Below are 18,820 nucleotides of genomic sequence, written 5' to 3' on the forward strand. Positions count from 1 at the left end.
TATGTCCGAAAGGAGCACTCAAATGTATGAGAGAGTGATAAAACCATGTAAAAATTCCACATACAGGTGAAGTGGGAAACCCTGACTTTAGAACAGTTATTTAAAACTCATCAGGAAAGAGTTCCTCAAAAATGTTTCAAAGCCTCTATTCATGGATGGAGAAAGTCTCCTACTTGCAGAGACCAAAGATGACGCTGACAGTGTTTGGCTAGGGACAAGTTCTGCAACGATTAAACCTTCTAACCTGGGAGGATGGGTCTGATTTATGTCAAAGTTAAGTTTGGGAAAGAAACGGTCTCTCTCTCTCAGGGAAAGACAAATATTTTAAAGATATGTGGTTCATACAGTAAATATTAGTACTCGGCCGAGCTACAAAATGGCTTCCAAATGGTCTACAGCTGTGAGAAATAAAGTGCAAAGTTGGCCAGATGAGGATTTAAAAATCATAATACATCATTTATCATTTTCCCCAGCTCATCCAAACACTTTTGAATTCATCCTGTCCTAACTTAGTTATATGCTGTGGTTTGTTATTCTAAGAAAGCTACTATATCCATCTAAGCACTGCATCTCAGTGGTTAAACTAAAACATATATAACGGCTAATCTAAAACATACATAGAACGACATCAAATAGCAATTCTAGAAAATCCAAATCCTGTTCATATAATCTAGTGATTCACTGAATCATTTTGGAAATACACTAAATGCCAGCACAGACACATGTTTTTATTGGCTGTTAATCCCTAATTAAAATCAGCAGTTCGATATCAATGAATATGATAAACTCAAATAGAAAAAAAAGTCTAATTTGTCATTTTCCTTTTCCACTTTCTGCTTCTTCCCCAAACAAACAATCCATCCAACTTGTACAAAAAAGGAAAATCTTATAAATACTATTTAATTCCTTCTTCCTTCCTTCTTTTCTGCTCTGGCCCTTAGTTAATCTCTATAGTCGTAGTTTATTTCAACCAAGCCTTTGTGGTAATAATAAGAAAAAAAATGTATAATTCTTCCAATTCTGTATTCTATTCAAACACTATAAAAAAACCTAAAAGGCATTTTTCCTTTTGGTTGACTTCAAATGTAGGGTTTTTTTTTTTTGTCCCCACAACAAGTATATATTTATAGAAAATGCTTAGAAGTACAGTTATGTATAAGAAATAATAATTTAATCACAATTCCCTGCTGTATCCTTTAGAAATTAACGTTTGCAGCTTCTTTCAATGCTGTTATTATTTAGGACAGCTAGAGCAAGTGCGTCTGTATTTTATATAGAACTTAGTACTTAAATGTGGTTAAATTTCCATCATGTGTAACTTGCTCAGCGTTTTCTTAAGCATTCTGGAACTCAAAGACATTTATAAAGTGGTAGTCAGAGGATTGAAAATATTATACGATGTGACAAAAATCTTGCTATCGATTCTTTTGCTGGCCATCTGATCCCTCTAAATGGAGACATAATAATGGTGTGACCTGCTTATGGAAGGGTAGGTAAGCTCTTTGTCCAAAAAAATGGCTACAAAATATATGTGTTGATTTATTAAATTAGGGTGACTGGAAGCATGATGTCATTCAATCACACTTAACAATATATTGAGTGCCTACTATGTGCCTGCTGTAATGTGAGGAACTGAAGTTACAGAATCAAAAAGGCATTAAAAACATGCCTCTATTACATGCATTTTTTGTGTGTGTCAGGCTCTATCTCTATAGTCTTTAATTCTTTCAACAAGAAGGTTGCAATGGTATCATAACTCTCATTTTACCGATAAGAAAACACAGACTAGAATGGATAGTTATTTTATCCAATATCCTACAACAAATATAACAAAACCAGGTGGTGAACCAAATTGATCTGGTCGCAAAGATCCACCTTCGTTGACTCAGTGGCTCCTCCTAGCTGCAGGAGGACTCCGCTTGATGAGTCTCTCCAACACCCAACAGCAGGGTCTACAGATGAAGCCCCAGCCAACAGGGCGGTGTGTGGTACATAGTAGGTGCTCAGGAAATACGTGCGATTGAGTGTAGAGGCTTTAGTGCCAGATTTCACCTTTCGTGAGTATAAGCATGAGTGCGCATGATGAAGTTCTGAATTGCGTCTTCTACATTAAAATGCACACGAATGGAAATAGATATACAATCCACCCGCTTCAAATATTTCCACCAATAATACATAAAGCACAATGGGCTTGAAGGAGTATTTTCTTCAAATTCTCTCTCCATCAGTGTCATGGAAACTTTCAAGCGAAATGTCTGCTTCCACCACATACAAGCCTAGGATATTTCCACAGGCGTCCTACCTGCATTTACTAATCCCATTATGTGCCAATGATTATATGTATACATCCATACGTGCATTTTAGAACTAAAATAAGCTCACCATTTCATGTAAGAAAATTATTAAAATTAATTGCTCAGTTGCACATTTTTAGGAATTAAACTTTTCTTATATTCTACACTTTATACATGAACCATTGTTTCACATTTTTTACTCCCGGTTGGTGGGGAGAAAAAAGGAAACACTCATACTGTTTATAAGGAAATGGCTAAGATAAACACATGTGTGAATGTTACAGTGCAACAGGATTTTAGTTAACCTTAAGTATTGTTGACGTAAAATCCAAATTTTATCGGAAGATAAGGGTGGGGGAGAAACCCCAGCCGCACTTCTGTGGTGGGTGTTTGAGCACCAATGAGGAGTAAATGATTTGATTCCATGGGCTCAGAGGATTTGTCAGCTGCCTCATAAGTATAATTCTGGCTCTTCATATCCCTGCTGCTTCTAATTTAGCAGGACAGGCTCATAATTGAAGCAAATTAACTATTTACACTTGCCACTTCTACCAAGGGAAGAGGACACAGCAGCAGGAAAGAATGAGTAGGAAATTACATTCTTGCCACTTGTGTCAGATCTGCCCTTATATAAACACATTAACAGTAATTTCATGAGGCGTCAAACATAGGAATAAATACTGAGGGATAAAATAATGAGGTGTTGCTATTGAGCTGAACTGCTATGGCTAATATCCTTGGATATGAATTATGCATCCTGAAAGAAGGCATATGTTACAGTATTCAAACAGTTTCCCTGCAAGTGAGATCTGCTCATTAGGCTCTGGATTGGGAGGTAAATCTATTCTCCTCTTCCATGCACGAACGACGAACGTTTGCAAAAATATACTCCCCGGGCCCTGTGGACTGTGGTTTCTCCTGAATATACTCAAACTCCAAACAGGCCTTCCACTCCATTTTTAGCACAACAGCATGTTTATTTAGCTCTTTGGCTGAAGCTTTAAAGCCATTTAATGTAATGTAAACAAGAACATTTTGTTTGTAATTTGCTAAATGTATTACAGCCCGACTGTGTCTCCAATTAGGAACTTAAGGTTCATTTAGTCATTTACATCTGGTTCTGATTTAAGGTGACTTTCCTTTTCCACTTAAGAGCTGCCTCTCCGTGGCTAAAAAGGACCCGAGAACCCTTTTATAGTTCCTTGGACCAATCCCTTCTGCTTCAAAGCTGGACGGACTCTTTAATTTAGTAGGGCTTGATTGGTTCTCTATTGTCACTGTGCACCCAGATCTTATACTTCGGTGACTGGAATCAGAGAATTCAGAAATAACGGGGATAGACAAGAAATTTAGCTGAAACCTCATAAAAAAGATGCTGAGGGTGGCTGAAACACCAAGGAGCCTAATATAAAGGGCGTGATATTGTTAAGTTATTATTTTTCACTCTCTGTAGGTTCCAGTCAGTGAAAGATAAGTAGCAAAGACCAACATCACAGCAATACTTATGTTTTATTTCCCTTTCTCCATCTGGTGCCTTCTGAATGACTTAGTATGCCTCTGCAAAGGGCTTTCCATTGTCTTACGATTCATTAGCATTTAAAACCTCTGGTTGGAATCCCAAACACAATTCTCCTTCCATTCCAGATGCAGCGCCATCTTCCAAAGTATGAAAATGCGGGAGATCTCTGATATGGGAAGTTTGTTCAGTGGCTTTGGTAAGAATGATTCATAAGGGAGGTTTTGTGTTCCTGGAGGATTTTTATCGCTTCTTTCAGCTTCCTTTTGATTTTTCTTCTTTGAGAGATTCTTCACAGAAACCAAAGTACATACAGTTGCTCACTCACCATGGATTCTGAAAATAAAGATCAGCCCTTCTGCAGTGGCTTCTCATTCCCGCCTATCCTCCACCCTGAGGAAGCATGTGATATAAACACACAGCAGCTCTATTAGTCACGTTCCCTCTGGCTGTCAAGAAAACATTCAATTGTAATCTCACTAATAGCTGTTTTTCCTTAAATATTGTAATTTTGGAGCCCCTAATAAATCATCAATAATTTTGTCCATTTGCCTCAGTTTGTGTTTATATTTGTAGCTGTTCATAATTGTGGGCTATTATGACAACAGGATTTTTGAACAATCGTGGCACGTGAAATCCTAGCTTCCACCCAAACCAGCTGCCTACACAATGCCAATGACATCACGTGCGGCTCTTGTAACACGCCTCCATTTTGAAGTTTAACGGTCTGCCTCTAATCTGCTCCAGCAACCTTCCCTTAAAAATATGTAGCAGGATGTGCGCTCCCAAATTTGAATATTAAATGAGGGCAAAATACAATTAATTTAAGTTCGAAACAGAGATACTATATTATGTTGGCACAATGAGTCAACATTAAGGGGAAGAACAGGTGGTAATACACCATCATAACACTTTGGGATATTTTGCTGAAATTCTCTTGATGCCCAAATGTGCATTCTAGGCAGGCGTGTTCGCTTTGCTGGCAATTCTCGCAAACTGTGGTAGAAACACTGCCACAGAGTAGCAGGGCTGAGCCCCTCTGATGCACTACACTCCGTCTTGCAAGCACAGTGTCTGATTTCATTCATTTGACCCTCTCTCTGCTTGTCCCCGGGATGGGCCTGCATCCTCTCTGCGTGTTATGGACCATACTTTTTCGCATACTCTTCAGCCTCACTGTCTTTGGTAAGCAAGATCATCTTGTAAGAGGAAAGGATGAGCTAGGCTGAACCCCTGCTAAGTCAAAGGAGCATAAAGCATGGGGACAAGCCGCGTTAGAGTGACTCACCCTGCTCCCAATATCTCACTTTGGTAATGGCGCTCCATTTTTAAAATATTAACTTTTTTTTTAATAAGAGAAAAAGATGGTTATGCTTATTAAGGTATTTTCCGAAATAATCTTGGCATAACTTTTTAACACCTGGATTCTGATCACGAAATGGCTTTGTAATATCCAATGAGTTATACAGGCCAACTGTTAGAGAATTTCATCCTTCATTTGTAAAACAAATTCGTCCCCCAAACCCCAACTATTTCTGTTAAGAGGGAACCTGAAGGTAGACTCATTACAAGTTACTTACTAAATTGGAAATAAAATGCACAAGAGAAATAGAAAAACGTTGTATAGAATTAGAAATCCTTAAATGTTACATCATAACCAGGGTCCTATCTGCATTAGAAAGTCTCGGCCCCAGTTTGAAAGGCAATATGGGAGAATGGGAGTGATTTTCCTATTTAACATGACAGTTGAGAATAGTGAATCTCATATTCTTTGGGTCTGTAAATATATGGTCACACAAAAAGAATATGGAATATTATCTTAATGTTTCCCCTCTTGCTATAATAAAAATAAATGGCCTTATTATAATAGAATTAGTGGGAACAACCTGCAGCTTTATATTTGCTGCCTTGAGGAACTACCTGATTTTCATCATATGAATATTACTCTTTTCCACCAAATGGGTGCAGACACTGACTTTCAACGTCGATTACGTGAAGGACCAATCCTGGGCTAAGGAAGGCCTTTGTACACCTTCCCTTTTTAAACCACCAGTCTTAGAACCACATGAGTTCCTCTAGTGAATGTGGGAAATAATTAGGAAAGGGTAGGTATGTGGGGTCAGGGAGATAGAGAAGAGGAGTCAGACGAGTGATAACACAGGCTACTGATGTTTTGTGGAATAAAACTGTCAGAAAAGTAGAAGCTAAAGGAGCACATATAAGCCTTGGAACAACACTCACAGCTTAGTTGCTGAGTCTTGGGTAGGAGGGAGGGATGAACCTTCCGAAGGGAATCATGTCTGTCCTCTGACGGATGAGACTTGCTGCACATAACCCCCAGAGAGAGAGATCTGAATGTTTCCTCTGGGAAATTTTATCTCACCAAGCAAAAGAGTTTACAGTATTGAAGCCTGGTGCCTAACTAAGAATACACACAGGGGTGATCAAAGTAGAGAGGGGGGTATGTCCTGGTGTGTGGCATCAGGGGTGGAACCAGGAGGCATTATGGGTACGAAATCCGGAGCAGAGATAGGGTTGGGATTCCTGGTCTATACGCACTTAGTTTCTTTCTTTCTTTTTTTTTTTTAAGATTTTATTTATTTATTCGATAGAGATAGAGACAGCCAGCGAGAGAGGGAACACAAGCAGGGAGAGTGGGAGAGGAAGAAGCAGGCTCATAGCGGAGGAGCCTGATGTGGGGCTCGATCCCATAACGCCGGGATCACGCCCTGAGCCGAAGGCAGACGCTTAACCGCTGTGCCACCCAGGCACCCCTATACGCACTTAGTTTCTCATCAGCAACACTCTACTGAGTGGAAGAGTGAAGGCACAGTAGAATCCCAGCATGAATGTCCAGCATCAACTGGGAGCCACACTTTAGCTTTGGGAGCGCGAGAGCAAATTGATCTGTGGTAAGATAGAAATCGGCTCTAAAATCCCGAAACAATTATATTAGGTTTTCAATAGAATCAGAAAACACAACGTCAACGACCCTCTTCTAGTGAGATGGATATTTTAATTGAGTGCACAGAGAATGTTTCAGTGGTGTGTTTTCTGTCCTAGAAGATGGCTCTTGCAACATGGTTCTCCACATGGTAGGCCTGTGCTTTCCTATGAAACCATATCTGGGCTGGCAATCTTGAAAGGGACATAAGAAAATGTGTAGAGATTTCAGACTGTCAGAGGAAGATTTCGCTTACAGAGAAGAAGGCTTAGGGAGAACTGGGGTGGGGGGCTGCGTTCTATGTTTCTTACCAATGGGTTCTACCATTTCCACCATAATTGATTTCATGGAGCAATAAGTTCTAGTCACAGTAATTCCAAGTAGCAGCCAAGTAATCTTAGACAAACCATTCAACAGAATGAAAGAGTCTGTTTCATTCTCTGCTAGATCTCCAGTGTCTAGAACAGTGCCTGCAGCCCATAGAAAATGCTCAACAGGGACTTCATCATGATAAAATGCTTCTGTACAGCCAAGGAAACAGTCAAAAAAACTAAGAGGCAGCCCACGGAATGGGAGAAGATATTTGCAAATGACATTACAGATAAAAGACTATATCCAAGATCTACAAAGAACTTCTCAAACTCAAGACATGAGAAACAAATAAATCAAAAAATGGACAGAAATATGAACAGACACTTTTCCAATGAAGACATACAAATGGCTAACAGACACATGAAAAAATGTTCAAAATCATTAGCCATCAGGGAAATTCAAATCAAAACCACACTGAGATACCACCTTACGCCAGTTAGAATGGCAAAGATAGACAAGGCAAGAAACAACAATTGTTGGAGAGGATGTGGAGAAAGGGGATCCCTCCTACATTGTTGGTGGGAATGCAAGTTGGTACAGCCACTCTGGAAAACAGTGTGGAGGTCCCTTAAAGAGTTAGAAATTGAGCTACCCTATGATCCAGCAATTGCACTGCTGGGTATTTACCCCAAAGATACAGACATAGTGAAGAGAAGGGCCATATGCACCNCCCCAAAGATACAGACGTAGTAAAGAGAAGGGCCATATGCACCCCAATGTTCATAGCTGCATTGTCCACAACAGCTAAATTATGGAAGGAGCCGAGATGCCCTTCAACAGATGGCTGGATTAAGAAGATGTCGTCCATATATACAATGGAATATTACTCAGCCATCAGAAAGAACAATTACACAACATTTGCTGCAACATGGACGGCACTGGAGGAGATAATGCTAAGTGAAATAAGTCAAGCAGAGAAAGACAATTATCATATGATTTCTCTCATCTATGGAACATAAGAACTAGGATGATCGGTAGGGGAAGAAAGGGATAAAGAAAAGGGGGGTAATCAGAANTGTAAACAGAAGGCAGAATGAACCATGAGAGACTGTGGACTCTGTGAAACAAACTGAAGGCTTCAGAGGGGAGGGGGGGTGGGGAATTGAGATAGGCCGGTGATGGGTATTAAGGAGGGCACGTATTGCATGGTGCACTGGGTGTTATACACAAATAATGAATCATGGAACATTGCAACAAAAACTGGGGATGTACTGTATGGTGACTAATATAACAAAATAAAAATTATATATAAAAAAGAAAATGCTCAACAAACTCTTGTTGAATGACTACATGAATAAAGTTAACTATCTGGCTCTATTTCATAATCTACAAAATTTCGGTAGAAGTCTCTACGAGTATTCAGCAGACCAAATGAGAGAAATCATGTGAAAGTGTTCTTAAAAGAGTAAGAAGCTGTATACATTTAGATGTTGATCAATATATATAGTTCCTTCTAGATGAATATAGCTTTGAGACTTTCTGTTTCTTACGTACTTCCCTGGACCTGATGAGGAAAGGTAAAGGTCTCTATCAAGAATCAGCTATGAGACTAATACCTCATTACTACCATTTGGTATTCTGCAACAACTAAAGTTCCATCTATGTAATTGTTTCAATGACTATAACTTAATGATGATGCTTGTCTATTTTTTTTTCCTTTTTGACAATGAATTCTAGATGGTGACAATGGCAATGTAGTCCCTGGTTTAGGAATATGGGATCAATATTGCTTCTTTGTTGAGGTGGGCTCCATCTATGTACTGACCCCTTGGCTCTCTCTTCATGATCCCCATCCTCCTCAAGACCTTCCGTGCTGCTTCTGCTGTGGCTGGGATGCCGAGTGCTCCAGTGGCCCCTCCCTTAGCATGGTCCTCACATCATGGCAATCCACACCAGGAGAAAATAACCAGGCATCTGGTCTCATTTAACACAACCTAGAAATATGGTATATGTGGGATTGAATAACATGCTCCGGTGGTCTTTAGGGAATGGCTAAGGGTAGAAACCCTTAAATCTGAGGTTCATTTAGCAAAGAGCAAAGAGGGTTTTGATGACCAAAGGGTAAATAGTAAGTGCTAAAGAGAGGTGTGGACAGTTTTCAAAATACTTCCAGTATTTTTAATTTTTTTTTAGTCTTTATGATCACATTGGCAACATTAAGGAATGACGTAATCCTGGCTGGGACATGTCAAAGTCGTTCCAAAAGTAACTACAGTATATAAACCTTGAAACAAAGGAAACTAACAGGCTATTTATGAAGGAGCAATAAAAGAGTCTAAAATTATGTGAAAGTCTCCCGAAGTCTGGTTCTGATGGGGCACATTCTCAGCCTTAGTTCTGGCATCTGAAAAATTCACCCAAAGTCTTCCGAAGCCATTTTTTTTTTAGAGTGCATACACATTCTTAAGGCACGTTAATTCCCACTCCACTTTGCATTCTTTCTTACCTGTTTTTGCTCTTCTCCTAAACCATCCCACATTGAAGCCACAATTTTAGAGACTTCACCAAAGGTAGCATTTGGATTTTGGCCCTTGATGGCAGCCTGAGTATCGCGAAAGAACAACGCATAGGCAGACACAGGCTTCTGGGGCTCATTGGGGTCCTTCTTCTTCTTCTTTTTGGGTGTTTTTGGCTTTTTCCCCATGTCAGAGGCAGGTCGCTTCTCTCCACCGTTGATCTGAAATAAACATCGAATTAGAATTACAGAGGAACTGAGAAAATTTGGCAATGCTTCATATTCCTCCCCTTTGAAGCTTACATAGATAGACTCGCCCACACTCATCACGCAAATCCAGACATTCCTGGGGGGCACTTGGTTTTGTGGGTGTTGTTTTTCAAAACTAACTTCCTATTTCCTGTACTTTTCATAGTTATCCATTTTCCAGCCTAATTTACATAGCTTTAAAATAGTATTATTGGTTCTTTTTATATTATTATTACGGCTAAATTTTATCTCTTGCCTGTCAACTTTTTTTTTTTTCTCATTGGGGTTGCTGAATGACAAGTAGCATTGTAACTGTGACAGCAGCGGATTCCCCCTATTGTGTGAACAATCTAACTTGTTTTCTTCTGGGGAGTTTATCCTTTTCTTCCTAAGTATGACTTTAAAACCGCGGTGGGCGACACGTCCAATAATAAAGTTGAATAGCTTTCCATGTCACATTTAAAGTCTATAGAATGCTATCGGGAAAATCTAGCAACGCTCATCGTTTAGTGACTGGCATAATCTAGGCAGATCAGTGCTGCCCAGTGGAACTTTCTGCCATGAGAGTAAAGTTCTCTAATCTGCATTATTCAAAATGGTAGCCACTTGCCACGTGTAACTAATGAGCACTCTAAATGTGGCTAGAATAAATAAGGAGCAAAATGTGAAGTTTTATCCATTTTAACTGCTTGAAATTTAAATACTTACAAGTGGCTAGTGGCCCTCATATTGGAAAGTGCGTCTCTGGAAATGAGGCTCCAGATTCTAGACATTTCTAGGACAGCTTTATACTCAGTTTAAAAATTGATTCTATTTTCTCCATTGTCCTCAAGTATGAATATTTGGATGCTTTTAATTGTTATTCTGATGCAAGTGGGAAAAGACACACTGAATGTTTTGAAGACATTTGCATTTGAATATTACCTTTGCTATTGACTAATTATATGTGACGTCTCTTCACCAGTATAGAATGAGAGATTTTGGCTAGGATTTCTCTCTAGCTCTACCATTCTATGACTCTACATGAGTAGCAAATAGTGCTGACTCTGTTGGGCTCTTCTCTTCGTGCTGCTCTGAACATAAATGTGCATGTGCACGACCTCCTGATGTGCTGCCATCCTCACCTGAGGAACTATACCTTCACCTTCTGTTGCTGCTGCTGTTTTGCTCTCTGCAACCGTATGTGCAAACAATATGTACTTCATCCAGACAAACTGCTAGACAGGGTAGTTTGTGTAAAGCAACTGCCAGCAATGGAGAGCCAGCTTGGTAGCCAGTGGCTAATGCCACCAGAGGATCTAGATTCCTGCTCTCCTTTAGTATCCTTTAGCTGTGTCATCTTGGGCAAATGATACAATTTCTCTGGGTCTCCATTTTCTCTGCAGACCAGTTGCAGTGCCATTTTGTGTTTACTGAGATGGTATATATTTATAGCTGTTTAAAACTTTAAAATGATATTCCAGTGTTAATTATGACATGGTAGAAACTTAAAAACATCCACTGAGTGAATGGAAAGCAATGACCTTGATATTAATTTGTGAAGCCATGCAGTCATAGTTTAAAAATATGCTCCAAGAACCAAAGAGAGACAGGAAAAAAGCTACATGAATTCTTGGGCTTTGCTTTTAGTGAGAAAGATAATGAAAAGGTTATCATTTTGAAACTGTTTACCGAAGGAGATCAAACACCACCCGTGGGGACAGGATGCTTTGAACCTGGCAGACTAAGGGAGATTAATGGTAGAAGATAACTTCCCCAGGATGGATCTCAGGGGTGATCCTGGGAAAGTGTTGGTCCCCATGTAAATCTGTGAGAGGTCTAGCATGTTGGGACTGAGTTGATACTGGGCAAACTGGTGTTAGCTCTGAACTAACCATGTGGGCAAGTACGATCTAGAACAGTGGCTCTCATATATGGCTGCCCAATAGAATCACCTGGATGGATGCTCAGGCTTTACACTAATTAAGCAGAATGCCTATGACTAGGAGACACTGGTCAGACACACCCTCCACTCTAGGGTCCTGACTGGTATTTAAATATTTGAGAGACAAAACAAACAAAAAAGTAAACTTTCTCTTTGCTCCTGTAGGCTACACATACTCATATCTTTCTTTCTTTCCTCTCATCACAACCAAACTCCTCCAAGTGGTTGCCTGTGCTGGCTGTAGGCAGTCTCTGCAACTCGCCTCGGTGTGCCTTCCCCGTCACTTTCCCATCACTTAGCTCTCGATAAATCCACAAGGGCCACTTTGCCAACCTCGATGGACTTTTCTGTCTTCCCCTTACTTGATTTCTCTCTGTGAATGCCCTCCCTTCCAAGGGCTCCCTCCCATCACAGTCTCTGGCTCTTATCCTACCTAGCTGGCCTGTCTGTTTCCAGAATCATTTCTTGGCTCATCCTCTTCCACCCAGCCATTCAACTGCAGCCTTCCTAATGTCTTTTGCTGTAAACTGTCTTCTCTTGTGAGTTTGTACATAGGTAATCTGCTAAGTACACAGGGTTTCTGTTAACTTTTGGGGGTGGATGACTGCCAAACTCATGTTTCCCCTGAATTTTGAACACATTGAAACAACTGCTATTTGATAACTGTATTTGCAAGCCTTATTAAAGTATCTCAAACTCAGTCAAGTTCCTGTGATTCACTGGTATCTCCTTGATAGCACATATCAGACTTGTAATTAATTATATAATAATTTATATGTTAGGTCTCCCACCTGGGAGCATAAGCACTGTTAGGGCAGGTCCACGTGTGGTTTTGCTCACTAGCACTTATCGTGGCTCCTGACACATAGTAAGTGCTTAACATTTGTTATAATAGTAATAAAAATTATAACATAAAATCATAACATAACTTGCATCAAAAGCATAAATGGTTTCTGTTACAGGAAATTAAACCACACTAATTTCCTTGAGAACTTTAGGACAATACACAAATATGTGGTAAGACAGAAAACAGAAGTTTTCTAAAATTTTTAAAAAGCGTTTGACATGTTAACAGTAATGTCTCTGGTTATAGACTGGATCTTTATGATTTTCTTTTTTGTATTTTTTGTATAAGATCCAAGTTTTATAAACATGACCATTCCTATATTCATAATAATAAAGTATTTATTAAAAAGAAGAGTAGAAAGGAATCAACAAAGCCCACAATGAATAACATTAAAAATCGAGGGAACATGATATTAGAGATCATACTGCATCAAGGATTGGAAATATTTAGAAATAGGGGACAAAGTGTAGGAAATGAATGCTTCTCCATTTGGAATATTACCGGGACTAATTTTATTTTATGTTATTTCTGTTTTTAAACTTTTATTTTTATTATTTATTTATTTATTTATTTATTTTTATTATGGCCATTAGCCACCATATAGTACACCATTAGTTTTCGATGTAGTGTTCAATGATTCATTAGTTGCGTACAATATGCAGTGCTAATCACAACACGGACTCGTTTTAAATTTCAATTAAGAAATCAGCAAGCTGACATATCAGTCTTTTTTGGAAAATACTCATATGTCAATCACAGAAGTAAGTATCCCATAATGCAATGTAAATGTACTTATGAAAAGATTTCCTCAAATTATGTAAATAATTTCCCGCCTCCGCCATCCAAAATTGTCTTTGAATCACTGATCTTCATGCTGCTTTCCTTTTTGAATTGTTATGTGGACGGGAGGGTGCAGGTTTTAGACCTGCTGACTGTGTGAAGCCGTGCTGTAACAGAAAGGAGAGCTGTCCTCTGATATCTGACAACCCGGCCCTACTTTCTATGGATGACCCAAGGAAGCTGGATAACCTGGGAGTGCTGGTAAGAAGTTCTATCAAGTGTATCAAAACCACAAGTTATCATGTGGAAGTAATGTATGACAACTCTGTTGGAAATTCTAAACAATTCTCGGCCACCAATCCATTTTGTTGTCTGGAAGCTTTCCCTCTTTCCTGACTTGTCCTGTGGGATTAACCAGATGTAGTCTTGCTCAACCTCCGTGTTTCGTTTAGTAGAAGCAAGCATTTCATGAGTTCTTCTTCCCATTTTCAAGGCTCAGGAGACATCATTTAGGCATTATAGAGTGTAACTCGGGGGCTTCAACTACCTACCCGATTGAGTAGCTGAGAGGCCCTACGCTGTGAAGGTGGAGTGTCTCCCCCAACAAGGCCAGTCTACCAGCCAGTCTCATAGCATTTCATCTGCTTTGTCTTCACTAGGCCTCAAAGCAACGGCATATCAATACACCTTCCTTTTAAAGACTCATGCCAATCTCTGTTATCTGCCGCTCCAGAGGACGGAGCTAAAGGATACACACAAAATATTCATGTTTCAAGATTCACTACCTTTCCCTCAGTAATTAAAGGAGATCGCTACAGCTATATTCTTGGATCATGCTATTCTGAACACTTATAGAATTGTCCCTATGGAACTGCACTGTGATTTAAACTACTGCCCTGACTTTCACCGCAGCCGACACAGAGGAAAGAGCAAAACCAAAAACGATGTATGAAAGATCTCTATTTAAAAAAAAATGTGGGGGCGCCTGGGTGGCACAGCGGTTAAGCGTCTGCCTTCGGCTCAGGGCGTGATCCCGGCGTTATGGGATCGAGCCCCACATCAGGCTCGTCTGCTATGAGCCTGCTTCTTCCTCTCCCACTCCCCTGCTTGTGTTCCCTCTCTCTCTGGCTGTCTCTATCTCTGTCGAATAAATAAAAAATAAAATCTTTAAAAAAAAATAAAAAATAAAAAAATAAAAAAAAAATGTGCTTTGAAGGGAATCATTTATTATATTGCTCTGTGTTCTTTGTATAAAGACTTATTGGGTNTTAAAAAAATAAAAAAAAATGTGCTTTGAAGGGAATCATTTATTATATTGCTCTGTGTTCTTTGTATAAAGACTTATTGGGTATGCACATCATCTTTGCTTTTAGGCTGCAATATAGTGGAATGAAAAGTCCCTATTGTGGTTTGTTATCTAATGCATCCAAGTAGCTGGGCAGTGCTACGTGAAGTTCAAGGGTGTCTGCCACATGAACCTCCTGACGTGTGGGGGTCTTATTTTTTATTTTGCATTTTTCTTGTGTTTCTGAGGGTACAGAAATGAGCTGTTATTTTAGATTCCATGTAACGAACTTGGGATTTGTAAGGTCTGCTTTCTGGAGGTAGTTTCATCACATATTTGAAAAACACATGATCATTGCTCATATGCAAAGCCTCCTTAAAGAAAAAAATGTTGTTACAATTTGGATCCACTTACATGCCAGGAACAGATTGCATTTTGAAAGATACCTGGCTCTTCTGACCACCAACTCTTTGGGATGAACATGATGATGAATGTGATTGTGGTGGAAAAATTAGCTAAATGGATTTGTAATAGGTCCCTGAACTTAATTTTGAGGATTGTCTAGATCCTGAATTCCTAGGTAGATGGATGAAAGCTTATAATTCTACATCCTCATTTTCTAAGAGACCCTGACTTCTAGAGTCTAGAGCAGCACTGTCTTATAGAATTTTCTGGAAAGATGGAAATATTCTCTGTGCTGTCTGAAAGGGGAGCCACTAGCCACATGTGGCTATACAGCCACAAATGATTAAGTGTATTTTTTATTTATTTGATTTTAATTAGTTAAATTTAAACAGACACAGTCACGCATGCCCAGTGGCGACTATACTGGTCCGTACATCACTGTGTACTGGGTATTGTTTAGAGTAGAAGATTTCTGAAGTCACTAGGGTTCTAAGCCTGGGAGTTCAATTGGATCCCAACATCACAGTCTTTAGAATAGAGAAGAAACCATCTAAGGCCAAAATAGAAACTTCCCATGATGACAAATGCCTTGAAAGTAAGGACTGGGTGCCACTTATCTTTCTTTTCTCCCAGCCTCAGGGTGGGGTCTCGCAGGCAATGGATCACTGCACATGCCCACTGCTGTGTCCCACAGCACTGGGCAAAGGCACAGAGTTATGACACAAAGGACCTTTGACATACGTACATCTATCAAACCTATGAACATGGCTAGGTTGAGGCCCTGACGGTCATCCTGATCACCTACAGATTTATTTCACAGTCAATTAAAACACTAAGTAATAAATAAAGACATACACAAATGCATAAATAACTATTACTCTCACATCAGCTTTACACAGATACATGGGTCTCATGCAACTGACTTGGAGACATAGATTTGTTTCTAAAATCCCTAGAGGTGTCCTTAGGCTTCTGGTAATCCACTCCTGTCATGTCGTATTGCTTAATTATAGTGATGTATTTAACTTATTTATCACAAGAAAACAATAATTTTTCACTTTAAAAAAGCGGTGGTAACGGTGTTGCTTAGATAATACTTCTTAAGAATACAGAGTACAGGAGTTAAGACTCTCAAGGAAAGAGAATCACTGATATTGAAATGTCCCTGGAGAAGTTAGAAACGTCTATAAGCATATTTAAAATAAACTGCCACGGTCCCAAAGCCTTTAATGGAGCTGGGAGAGCTGTTTAATGCACACTATCTTGCAGTAATCGCTGTAGTTTAAAATAGATTTTAATCAAGCACCATCTGCATAATAGGCTGAACAAACAACACAGAACTCCACTTATAACTCTTATCATATAAAGTAAATATTATAAAATCTTCGCCATAGAAACAGGGCATATCACAGCACTTTTTGTGATGGTACTGTTGCTGTAAGTGAAAAATTTTGCTACTTAAATTCATTCTCTCTTTCCTTTCTAAACTATGCCATCTAAAATCCCCTTATGAGAATAAATTCAAATAAGCATGGAAAGTAAGTCATCTAGTTACTGTGAAATCAGCAAGGCTGTAATACTTCTTCCATTTTGCAATCAGGTTTATTATTATCATTAATAATAACAGTACATTCAATGACTCAAAACATCAATTATAAAAAAACGTTTATGAAATGCCTTACTTTTGAAATGATTCACAAGCATGAATCTGTATCACAGTTTATAAAGCAAATTCATTTGTAAGGATCCCTGATTCTGCCAAACATAGCTGAGTATTGTTTTAGGATGAGTTTAGCAAAGATACTCAGTGACCTTATGTAAGGCTAAGAAATTTAAGCTATTGTCCAGAAAAATTACTTAAAAGCGAGGGACAGAGTTGATTGTAATCATATATGCCTATTAGTTGCGTTTATCGATTTTGTTGAATTCACTTGGTCTTTTCCAAATTTGCCTGTCTAAGGCAATGTGTTTACTTCTTATTCTTTTGGATCGAGGAAACGCACAAGAATGTTGGCATAGGGTCCTGTGCAATAAAATGCCAGGTGCTTATGTTTAACCTCACTTTATTTTATTCCATGAATTACTGAAGTGTGCTCAATTATCTAGGGCACGAATCATCTAAGAACATATGCACCTTAAAAATATTTTCTCCTAGTATAATTTAATTACTAAATGGATTTTAGGAACCCAATTTAGAATTGGGTACTAACTGGCTGTTTGACTGAATTTTGTTATTTTTCCCCAGAACTAGCTCGTTAGACCCAGCCTTAACCGATGGAATATCTTATTTTTGATAAACGAGGAGAATGTATCTTTTCAATTGCTGGGGTCTAAGGAATTCTTTAAAAGTATCATACATATTCTATTATATCATGTGAAGTGCTGAACAGCTGCATAATCAACACAGCTCAATGTGGAAAATCCCAGACTTTGCAGTCCCAATTCGCTGTCCTAAGGCTAAATAATGTGACTTGACATTTGGTTCTAACATTGCTTGATTTCACTTAGTGTTTGTAGAAACCTGTCTGCTTATCATTTTTACTTTATTCAGGAATCTTCTTGCCTTTAGAACAGCGGTAAATAAAAAGCACTTTTCTAAAAGCTTATTTAATTGTTACTCTAGTGACTTATTCTATTTGCTTTGAGAAAAAAACAAAAACAAAAACAACACCTCTTTCTGTCCAGCATGGCAAAGCACATGCATGGATGAACTAGCAGAGTAGTAAGAAACTCTTAAAAGCAAAAACTAAGTGAAAGCAGGAACTCAAAGGAGTAAGCAGAGTACTGAAGGCAGCTTTCATCTTGAAGATAGTTGCTGAGCCTGGTAAAATTGAGTCAAAGGCACAGTAAATAGAAAACAAAGCCCATGGCTGACCAAAAGCGGAGTGCTCAACAGGAGGGTTCCTATCAAAGTCAGGGCAGAAAAGAATTAGACTCACAGTGCCATGCTAGGATAAAACAACTTCCCCTGTATGCACCCTCTCAGAACCTGCGAGGAAAATATTGAATGGGGAGTGGGAAATTATCTTTTGTGATAATTCACCAACAGAAACCAGCATTTGTTAAGTACGTATAAATACATACTACTTGGGTGACCTGAAAAACTCAAGCCAGGAGTGGTTCTAGATTGTAATGACCCAAGATGCTTGGTAGAAGCAAATGCAAATCATCCTTAGAAAATTCCCTTCCTTAGATTAGACCTCCCTTGGACCACATCTGATAGAATCCTCATAAAGTTTTAATGAGCATCAGCTCTTATGCTGAAAGCCAAAAAGCAAAATGAAACATGGCATCAAAACCAAGAGCCAGCAGCAACTACAGATGATAGAAATAGACCTCAAAAGATTTAATGTGTTGGAATTAACAAATTGTCAAAGGAACAAAAGGATGAGATATATGAAGGAAGAGCAAGCAACTCAAAAGGCAGCTCAAACGGATTTGAGAAAGAACCAAATAAAACTAGAAATATAAAATAATTGTAATGAAAACCTCATGAGATCAGCTTTAATTTCCAATCACATCTAGCTGAAAAGAGAATTATGAAGCGAGAAATTGACATAAATAAATTAATCAGAATATAATACAAAGGGGTAAGAACATATGAAAGAAAGTCTAGCGTGTGTCTTATCAGAATTACAGAATGACAAGGGAGCAAGGATGGGGTAGAGTCAATATCTGAAAAATATGAATGACTGAAAATTTCCTGGGACTGATATAGAATAGAAATATTAAATTCACAATAAATTTAA

The 18,820-nt window shown here is 38.8% G+C and overlaps 1 protein-coding gene across 6 annotated transcripts in view; it reads right to left on the reverse strand.

Moving 5' to 3' along the window:
• TOX (thymocyte selection associated high mobility group box) overlaps nt 1-18,820 on the reverse strand; it is a 293,124-nt gene that overhangs the window by 24,226 nt on the left and 250,078 nt on the right. For all 6 annotated transcript variants that reach the window (XM_034668097.1, XM_002915712.4, XM_034668099.1 and 3 more), the window contains one exon: nt 9,573-9,803. In XM_034668097.1, coding sequence (XP_034523988.1) covers nt 9,573-9,803 — 231 coding nt within the window. The remainder of the gene's footprint in view (nt 1-9,572; nt 9,804-18,820) is intronic.

The sequence above is a fragment of the Ailuropoda melanoleuca genome, chromosome 9 (genome assembly GCF_002007445.2).
Source record: "Ailuropoda melanoleuca isolate Jingjing chromosome 9, ASM200744v2, whole genome shotgun sequence".
Lineage (NCBI taxonomy): Eukaryota > Metazoa > Chordata > Mammalia > Carnivora > Ursidae > Ailuropoda > Ailuropoda melanoleuca.